At 31.5% G+C, this 11,339-nt stretch overlaps 1 protein-coding gene across 1 annotated transcript; it reads right to left on the bottom strand.

The window, feature by feature from the left end:
- Nucleotides 1-3,212: 3,212 nt before the first annotated feature.
- On the bottom strand, nt 3,213-8,765 carry LOC139493273 (uncharacterized). Its single transcript, XM_071281508.1, has 3 exons — nt 8,652-8,765; nt 6,013-6,391; nt 3,213-3,678 (listed from the first exon to the last, which is right to left on the bottom strand). The coding sequence occupies exons 1-3, from the start codon at nt 8,695-8,697 to the stop codon at nt 3,237-3,239; spliced, it is 867 nt and encodes a 288-aa protein (XP_071137609.1). The 5' UTR covers nt 8,698-8,765; the 3' UTR covers nt 3,213-3,236.
- Nucleotides 8,766-11,339: the final 2,574 nt, after the last annotated feature.

Here is an 11,339-nt window from a genome sequence, read left to right as displayed (position 1 = left end):
GCCTCCAAAGCAACTAGTTTCTGAGACAACTAGTTTTGAAACACCTAGTCTCCGTACCACCGAAGTCACCAGACTATTAGAAGCTACGTATACCTGTTCAAATCGTGGGACCATTGCCGAGGAAATTTACAGTTTTAGAACAACCCGGTAGTTTGCAACAATCGTAAAGACTTTAAACTGTTTGCTTCAAACCACAAACTTTCAACTTAATCCTAGTGGTTTATCAACTAACTTTTGAGCTCCACATTCTTCTGAAAGATCTTTAAGTTTAATGTATATAATTTATTCATGCTTTCCTCAACAGCCAAATACAAATGACAAACTCGAGCAATGAATTGGTGTCTCCACAATCCAAGAGCGCGGACCTCATAGAGAGTCTCATAGCAACCAAGGATACAAGGATGATTTTCTATGAAGATTTCTTTAACGCATTTTTCAAATGGGTTATTTATAATGGATCACAATTCAATTGCAAATATTATCTTATGCATAAACTGCATTTTTGTCACACTACTTACATATCATTCTCATTTTGACTAAACGCATAATTATTCGTACTCTAATTTTATAACTGTAATCAGTTTGGGACTATTATTAGTATAATAGTCCCGGAATGACTCCATCAAAAACAAATACATAAGTGTGAAACGAATGCCGTCAAAGTATCTAAAATCAGAAAACAAATAGAAAGTCAAAAGTTGATGTTTTTTTTATTTATATAAACGTTTGAGTAACTTTAACTTAAGTAATTAAGGATTAACGCCTCTGAGGAGCCAAACATTTCTAGAATTAAACTTTTTTTCTTAACCTGATTTTTAGTTTATATGACTAAAATGGGTCTTACAGTTATTTATTTTTTTAGTTTAGTCAAAAAATATAATTGTAAAAAAAACAGTTTATTTTGAAGTAGAATTACAGTTAATTTTACATTTTAACATCCCATTCCAGGTCATTCACGGCCCGATCAAGATGTTTGACCACCGTTAATTATTATTTAACGATCATTTTCTCTATATACCGAATGACATCGAGTTTATTATATTAGTATTTGAAATTTAAATTATGTGTAACATATTTAATTTAACCATGTTAACCATGAACTACAATATTAAAATATGTGAAATGCAAATTATGTGTAACATAGTAGTAATCTATGGTAAAATGACGTCACAAACGCAAAACAAATCATAAATCTAGGGCAGTTTTTTGTTTTCTCCAAATCTAGGGCAGATTTAAGGGCATACGATATAGTTTTGATCCCATTTTGAAATTTTGCTGTCAATTTTCAGAAATATTTTATTTTTTGCCTGAATAAATCAAATATGTAATAAAAAGATATACCTTCATGTGCTACTTTTTTTTTAGTGAAATGAGGTCGAAATTTTATATATATGCTCAAAATTTGGATTTCAGGACGTATTTTTCCTTTCGACAGAAATACATAACTTTTTTGTTTTAAAAGATAAACACAAGCTGTTTTTTGTTAAATTATTTGTAAATTCTGTTCTGAAAAATATCCCTTTAATTTGTCCAGTATGTTTTTTAAAATATTTGTGATATTTAACAACTGTAGAAAAAAGTCATCATTGTTTGCTGTATATTTATCAAATTTTAAAAAATTGCGCTATTGACGTTTTTATGAAAATTGGCACACATAATATTCTTTGATAATCAAACCAAATGACATTTTAAAAAAGAGTAGTCCATGAACTCGTTTTCAAGTTAGATAAGTTTGAATGATAAAAATCGAAAACTAAATCTTTTCCGATAAGTCATATAGTTTGACGTCATTCTACAAAAGGAAACGAAAAAACTATTTACATAAATAAAGATTAAGTTAGAATTCGAGTTTTAGGTAACGAAAATCCCCGCAATTGAAGAAGATGAATTCATCTGATTCAATATCAGCAATCATAAAATTCTTTTGTTGAAAATTCACTGCTTTTTAAAGACATCTGTTATGTATGTGTTATGTATAAAAGGTTATTTCATAGATATATAAGGTTATCGGAATTTAAATGTACCAGAAATTCCTATAAAATCTCCTTCATCTTAATACTAAATTAGCATAAACAACATGTATGTAGCAAACAGGAAATACCAATAGATCATTGGAAAAATTAGAAAAAGAGTCACACGGTATGCCATGCAAATGTAAAGCATTGTTACAAATATCAAAACTATATATAATATAAAAAAAAAAGTGGTACAAGAGACCAAGAGACCAAATGACGCAGAATTTAACAACTAAAGGTCGTCGTACGGCCTTCAACAATGTTCAAAGTTGCTAGAGGCTAAGAAAAAGTTGCTAGTTGCTAAGAAAATACAAAACACATTTCTTGTGTGTCATTAATTAAGTGCCGAAGGTACAAAAATGTATGCGGCACAAGGTAGATAAATTGGTGACGGATCTTAAAATTGACAGACAGAAGGATGAAAGAACGGATGAACAATCGTAATCCAAAATTGACGATACTTTTGGGCGGCATTATAGCATAATATACCAAACATTTTTTATGTACTGAAAACACCATCACTAGTTTACATAACAACATGGACATTGATGACAACAATAATCATAAATACAAGTTCTTGCCAGTAATTGTGGGTAGATCAAAGTCTATGCATAGTTAAGTAAAATCAATTACTAATTATGTTTCTAATCAAGGAGAAAGATTTTTGAACGATGAATAATTGATGAACACTGTATGTTTTCCTCTGTTTATTGTCATTGGGTTGCTGTCTCATTTACTTATTTTTCTCTTTTAAATATATAATAAGCAGGTAGGACATTCGAACGACATATTGAAATCCAATGTATTATTGGCCTTTTGAAAAATGGTATATCTTAATACGCTTGCATGTTGATTTTTCGCAAACTTTCAAAGACTCTTACATATATATAAACTTAATTATTTTGTTTTTACTAATTAATTCATTCTTCGCTTTAATATGTTTAGGTTTGAGCGTTCTTGTTGAAGATTTATATCTATATCTCCAGGAAAGCACTACGTACGCAAGCAATTTCAACGTTTTTGTTTCAAATAATAAATAAAAAATGTCAATGAAACAAAACTACAAATGTATCTTTGAAAGTTTCAAAATAGCTGTGATAGATAAAAAAAAATAACTGTCTATGGAATGGGTTTGAAGATTTCCTGCTAATGAAGCCATCAGAGAGTAAATATATTAAAGAAAATTTTCAAACTAAATAATATATCAGGCACTTTCTTTTATTATCCCACAGCAGGACCAGTTGGTAGTCTTACAAATTCATATAAAGGTGCATGTCTTCCTTCACTGAGTGTATAATAATTTGTACCATTGACATCCCAACATATTGCTTCCCCTAGTCGTTCACTGTGATGTGGTATTTCAATAGGAGGAGTTTCAACTGCCGATAGATAGTCATTGTTTAGAACTTTCCAATAATAAACGTGATTTCTTGCTTTAATGATTAGCTCCGTCCCGTCTGGAGATATGTCGCCTGCCCCTGGGTCGTGATGGGATGTGGTGATATTCAGATGGACAGATGATGTTGCATTGAATGGTGTCGCAGATCCCCATGCTGAAGCCGGAATATGTACCATTAAACCTTTCCCGCCATTAACATTGGAAACCATGTATATTTCCCCATGGTTATCTACTAGTAATGTTTGACCGTCAACCTCTGTCCATCTGAAAAATATAATTCAAATATATATATATATACAATATAAGAGCAATATATAACATTACTTCATTTTCCAAAAAAAAAAAATCAATCACAATGATAAAAGAACATTCTAAAGATATAACGTTTAAAGTTAATTACTAAAAAGTAAAATCACAAAAATACTGAACTTCAATTCGGAAAGTCCATAATCACATGGCAAAATCAAATAAAAAAAAAACAAAAAAACGAATGGACAAGAACTGTCATATTCCTGACTTGGTACAGGCATTTTCAAATGTAGAAAATGGTGGATTAAGCCCAGTAGTCAACACATGTTTGTGCTGACATGAATTATCATTGATATGGTTATATTTATGAATAACCTGTTTAAAACAATTTGAAATTTTGAAATACTAAGGCTTTTCTACCTCAGGCATAGATTACCTTAGCTGTATTTGGCAAAACCTTTAGGAACTTTAGTCCTTACTGCTCTTCAACTTCGTACTTTATTTGACCTGTTTAACTTTTTTGGATTCGAGCGTCACTGATAAGTCTTTTGTAGACGAAACGCGCGTCTGACGTATATATACAAAATTTAGTCCGGGCATCTATGATGAGTTTATTTAAACCTGCTTTTATAGCGCTAATCCTCTAACTTTGATGACAGTCAATTGTAAAAATTTTAAGAGGAACAATTTTTAACAGAACACAAAAACATCTATCTACAAACACATTCATTTATTCGCGTGTCTGACGTCAGAAAATTTTATACGCAAATATATTTGTCGGTCAATGTACATTCAAACAATTTAAAAATTTCACATAGGCAATGTTAGCATACAGGGTTAAAAAATCAAAAGTATGTAAGAATAAATTTCAGAAAAAGACCGAGATTTAAAATAGCCCAAAAGTTATATAGAATTTATAAGAATCCACAAATAGTTAATTCCACTACGCGATTGAATGAGTTTGACGTTTGTGGTTCAACGTATTTTGTAATGCATATAGAAATATATCATAATGACATAAAATAGAACAATATCATACTGACGGGATCTTTTAAAGTACAGAGTCACGTTATAAGAACCAACGAAATACAAAAAGTCGCATATATACAAAACACACCAGCAAAATATGAAAGACAATACAAACACATTGACGGGATGTATAAGTACCGAGCCACGTTAAACAAACGCATAGAAAATGTATCCAAATTGTCTCTAAGTATAATGGGGATAAAATTTTAAACACAAGCAATGTACATGAAAAGAAATAGAAAAATTAAGAATGTTTTTAATGAAACATACACTACAAGTTGGTTGTTTAGGACACAAAGATTATTTTTTTTTCAATTCGTCTGGTAGAGTGTTAGTTTTTGAAGCCATCGTCTGCTCAGAAGTCCGTGGTCCACAAGTATTTACAAACAAAATAGGTGATTCATATGGAAATTGCCAAAAGAGTAAGGTTTCAACTCCCAAGAGCAGATTGGCACAAGATAATTTTGGTTATTCTGGGCCACATCACTCGCACCGTTATTAGTACGTATGTGTACAGCTCTGTCATTTGTATAATTACATATACAGGTTTTGAATATAGATACGAAACACTTCAGGTGCATGTTATTTTTATCATCTAGAACTGAGGACACCGATATCGATAGAGAAAACGCAGACAACAGCTGTATATCCAATGTATAAAAGAAATACATGTATGTGTTTGTTTGATTTTCGTTTCTTTTTTCTTCCTTGTGTAGAATGATTTTTACTTACATATATAGATGGATCATAATAAATATTTAAAGGGAATGCGCACCATACAAATGATACAAATTGGAATGTGCACCATATAAATGTAAATGCGTACCATAAAAATAATGTGCACCATACAAACGGGAATGCGCATCTTATAAAACATATATAAAAAGCAAATTGGTATATATAAAAGTTCTAACTTTTATAACACTGTTCGATAAATCAAAAGAAATATGAATAAGCAAGTAAATCTAAACCGGATAGGTTATATAATGTGACTGATAATTTGATGCAAAAAGTTGAACTTGGGGTGATATTTATTAAGTTTTCTGTCATTATTTTCTTTCTACTGGTTTTAAATTACTGTGTCTTTTTACATCTTATTCGTGATTCGTTTTTTAATCAAAACTTCATTTATTAAATGGAACATATTTGATTTATATCAATTAAATGCAAATATCAAATTTAATTCAATTAACATTGAATATATAGTTTTTTTTTAAAATATAACATGTGAATGGTTTGATTGCAAATGAGACAACTACATGTATTTAACAAAATTCTGATGAAAATGATATTTAGCATTCATTCACAACAAATACATACATAAATGGTAGCTTGTCGATGATAGTTAACGTCTGATCTTTGACTGCCCCTGGTTCTCGTACTCTATAGATCATATTGACTGGCCTATGGTGATTCAATCCTGCGTCTGCTATGTAGATACATGATGATTTATCTGGACACGGTCCCATTGCAATGTCCTCCCAGTCATAATGATCTGCACCAGAGATACCGAACTCAGCTATAACAGAGGCATCAGTCGAATCTACAGCGAATATCCGCGATAAATCTCCACCATCGTTATGTGAATATAGGACATTTGGGTGTACTCGACTAGCGGCCAGACCAGATGCTTCATCTAAGTGAGTGGAGTCTAAAGTGCCCACAGTTATACCAGAACCGAATGGTGACTGAGCATTTGCTACCAAGATAAGATATATGTAGTGAGTGATAATTAGTACAATATTGAAATATACTTAATACAAGTCTAAGACAAAGAGTATGTTAAAATACAAAATCTTTGCACCACATCAAAAAACAATTGTTATAGCCGTCGCGTATACCTAATATACAACCATATCTTAATTATTACTAATTGTTTATATATTAGTTACATTATGTAGAAAGAGATGCCATTATAATGAGCGCAAATTTTCTTGTTGATTTAAATAATTATTCAAAAAAAATATCTCCCAAAATAATATCATCACACAGAACGTGTCAAATGCTAAAGACACAACATGCTACACTTTCAGTAAATGGGAAGTACAATTATATATCATAACGTTACATTCACGTTCCGTGCAAAAATCGTTCAATTTGGACGTGGTAACATTTACGGGAGACACGGACAACTTGATGGAAATTGATGTAAAATTTGGTGTGTCCTTAACCTTGAAGGCTTAACCAAATCTTTAAAAAAAATCACATTTCAGTAATAACATTTGTTTTCATAGTTCATTTGTCTGTCACAAATCTAACATACCCTAAATTATCATCGTACTCAAAAATCTTGAACAATGTCTCTATGGTAACATTTACGGGAGACACGGAAAATACTGAAAAAATATAAAATGGGAGAAGCTATGTTAAAAATAAAAATATTTTTGTAAAATTCAATAAAATCACATTTTTATGTAGAGGTGGCGAACCTTTCCTATTATTTATATGAAAATATTATAATATTGAAGTGTTGGCTTTCATTTTTGTGTACTCGAATTTTCAAATCTTACGGCCACAGACCACAATTAAATTCTCTATTAGTTCTTTTATAACGTTTTGTTTCATTAAATAAAATGCACCTAATCTTTTTGTCAAATTTTTTGTGTGTGTAAAGTACAGTTCTAGTCCAAAAATATATCCAACATTCAGAAAGATTGCTCTGTTGCTTTTTACAAATTTAGCCAATACACATCCATACCCCTATGGACAAGTCAAGAGATGTTCCGAAAACTGTAAATATCACCTTTTTGCACCTGGCCTAATCACTCATTCCATATCAAAATCAGTTAAAACAAAACATCCAAAAGTTTATTTCAGATCTCTTCTTTCATTTCAACTCCAGAAAAACTAAGAAATGTATGAGGAAGGAAAAGAAAAAAGATAAAGAAAAAATACACTATAATTAAAGGGAACTATATTCGTCGGACAACGAAAAGCGGGATCAATAATTGTGGTCTTGGGCCTTACAGCTATATGGAATTTCGAAAATGGCTGCTAGATTGCGAACAGGATATTTATCGTGACCATTTAACATAATAAATATGATCATATCATATCCCATCTGCACAAATTTCATCGAAATCCATTCAGTAGTTAGTATTTTTTCTTCGTTTATCTTTGGATGGTTGACGCTTGTTGTTACGTCTTACACGGCAAATACGACAAATTATGAACACAAAATCATTGTTTAATCATATAATGAGACATAACATTAAATTTATTAAAATCAGGTTTTATTTAATTTCGATTTAAATGAAAAATCAAGACAAGTAACTATTTAATAATGCGTAGATTTGATCTGTTTTTGTCATACTTATGCATCAAGAAATGGTCAAATGAAACATAGACCGAATACCGTGCGTAACGTCTTTAGCACCTTATGAAATTAAAAGAAGAATTCATTTTTCATGATTGCATTGATATTTTACAACACCAAACACTTACGAGTTATATCAATTTTTTGTTTGTTTTCCCATGCATGTTCTGTCGCTGTTTAGGGAAGCACGTGTAGTCATAGACGATGCCTTTTATAAAAGATAAAATATAACTTTGGAAAGCTATCGATGGTTGTCAGCCAATGACAAGTACGGATTCTTAGGAAATAGACACATGATTTGTCTGAGGTTTGGGAATTTAGATTATGTCTGTAAAACCATGGTCCATATTTAAGATAAGCTTTGACCTTAAACTAGCTTTCGGTAACTGGGTACTCTTTTTGTTATTTGATTGTGCTAAGTATCGACATAATGATTCAACCCTCTTGCTGACTTGAATACTTCGTTCTGATATTTTACGGTTGCATCCTATAACCAGTAACCCAGACGACATTAATGGAGAATGGTAAAGTGGTTTTCTGATACGATTTGTTTAAATTACTTCCAAAGGGTTTTCCGTAATTTTGTATTCAAAGATATTTGTTACGAAGTGAACGTATCTATTATTAACTACAAAAAACTTACCAGATATATAAAATAAACAGACGAGTGGAATATATCCAACGTACATGATTGTGACGTATATCTGTGACAAATCGTATGCTATCTAATAGGGTCACGGTCCTTTACAATCGTAAGTCATATCAGTGCTGGTCATATAATATCACGTGTCTGTGTTTTGAAATATTCGGATCTTAGCGTTCCTGATGGATGAAATCAAGAAATGAGCTTGCGGATGAATGTATTTATTAAAAGTGTTATTTTCATATTATTTTTTTTCGTTTCTTGTCTTTCCATACGTCTATTTACTGCTATACATTTTCAATATTATAATTCTACAACTACAAATGTCAGATAATAAGAGTAGTATGTAAAATTAATCATGTTTCTGCAAATTCTTGAAGTAAAGTGGTGTAATGCGACAATTCTCTAGTTTTTTCAACGTAATGTTTGTTTAGTTACAAATAGTACTTCTAACACAAGATTGGTTTGGATTAATGTACAATTCTTTAATATTTCAACGTATTTTTTTTTTCAGTTACAAATAGTACTTCTAAAATAAGATTGGTCGGGATTAATGTCGTTTTTTTTTAAAAATCACATGTTAATTGAATCATCCAGTATTTGTTATGTTGTTTTCCTGCTATGTTTCTATCGTATTAGTACTGCAACCGACCTCGACAAAGACGCCTAGTTAATGAGTTTCATGTTCCGGAATAACTCACAGCTGCAAATTGTTTTAAATGATAGAATAATATCTATATTTTAATTTCCGTCTGGTCGTAAAAAGTTTCAATGGTCACATTTTTGTATTTTAACCCTTTAATGAGGTACCTCTCAATTTACGGTTTTGGGTAGTCACTTTCAAATCCAAAAACAAACTGTTTATGTCAAATTTCTCGGTATTTTCGTAAATATTTTCGATGCACATATCATCAAGGATCATCGGAATGATAAAGAAATAAATATAATACCATCTCCTATTAAAACTTTCAAACTTAAAGGTGGCTGTTTTTCAGATGGAAACTTAACGCTATTTTCTTTGAAAACGAGAAAATATATGATTCAAAAACAGTATTTGACATTTGAGAGGACACAATATATTCTTGCGATCCTGCATGCAACTTTTGTTAGGCAAATTCCAAATGATTGTGTCAAAAACTCAACAAAAAAAAACATCATTTGTACCTTTTTGAATTACGGAAATTTCCTATCCGTCAATCAGCTCCACCATTTATTTTTTCCTTAAACAATGAATTTGATATATAGTTCCGATGTTATAATGTACATTTTCTAGGATAAGTTAATTTATTTTTGAGAGATTTGAATATATATAGTAGTTTTATCGTGTATTTTCTGTAAATAAGTTATATTTTAGTCAATAAGATTTTGATATCGGTTAAGATGTTTTTTCCGGATAATGACTATAGTTGATATTATGTGGAAGAAAATACATTGTATGTCAAATTGAATGCTCAACCTCAGAGCAAATTAATATGCATGCAAGCGGTAGGGGGAACAGTCCTATTAAAGTTTCGCAGAGATTTGGTATGTGACGAGAAGATGCTACAACCAACTTCATTTGATATTCTGTTTTCCTTGACCGAAAGAGTTGTGAATCACCAGTGATGTTATAAGACTTATATCCGAAGGCAGAATTGTTGCGTCTTTTAATTAGTAACAACAGAAAGCCATATATGTGATCAAACTGATCCATATGTATCCTCACAACCTGACACTTTTATTCGATCTCGCGCTCAGTTTACTACTTATAGTTTGAAATGAAAACAGGTTTTGTGTGTAAAAGCACAATTTTTAAAAATGACAGAAACTACACAAAAATGAGTCGTCTGAACGTATTGACAGTCTTTTGAGGTGTGATAATGTTAGTTATCATTTATCCATGCATGGCATGGTAAAGATAATTGCGAGTACAGATTTATTTTCAAATGCTGTCTACCTTTCAGCATGCATTACCAAGTACTTATTGACGTCAACACCTGTGCAATCAGGTAAAATAGTTACTGAAAAATTAGAATTTGAACTTGCTGTCAATTCATTGATAACAATTGTAAGTAATGATCTGTTCTTTCATAAAAAGGCATTTCTCATGCAGCACATCCTTGACATGTACCGATCACGTTTGCCCAAGATTGTCTCTGATGCTTACCAAAATGCCAAACTCCAGAACAAACTAACTAGATATTATGACACCTTACAATTTAGACAGGCGGGGCCAAGGGGTATCAAATAAAGAGTTTAGCTCTGAACTAAATATAAGGGATGCCATATCTACTGCAGGAAAATTGAAGTCTGTCGAAACTACACCAAGATGTGTCTGAATATATCAAGGATACATTAAAAGAAGAACAATTACTTCACTATGCCGCCAGCGCTCTTATGAATTATGTCCTCGTTGGGTGTTTCAAAATAAATAGTTTCTGTAGCAACATTCGCGTCATTACATTTGGGATTGGCCGTGCAGTCACATTATGAATGTGGAAATATGGGACACGAACATTGATATAAACGTTGTACTCATAGAGTGTTTGTGTTTCTTATGCAGAGGTAAGTCTGTACTTGACAGGCATTGCCATGCACGAGTTTGACTGAATCAAGAAGATATTTACGCTCCAGATGACAGTTTTTCAAAACACAAAGGGGGATGTTTAATACAAAACAAAGTGCCGACAATATAGTCACCAACACGAA

This window comes from Mytilus edulis, chromosome 10 (genome assembly GCF_963676685.1).
Source record: "Mytilus edulis chromosome 10, xbMytEdul2.2, whole genome shotgun sequence".
Classification (NCBI taxonomy): Eukaryota; Metazoa; Mollusca; class Bivalvia; order Mytilida; family Mytilidae; genus Mytilus; species Mytilus edulis.
The sequence above is the reverse complement of the archived record's forward strand: the minus strand, read 5'-3'. Positions and strand labels throughout refer to the sequence as shown.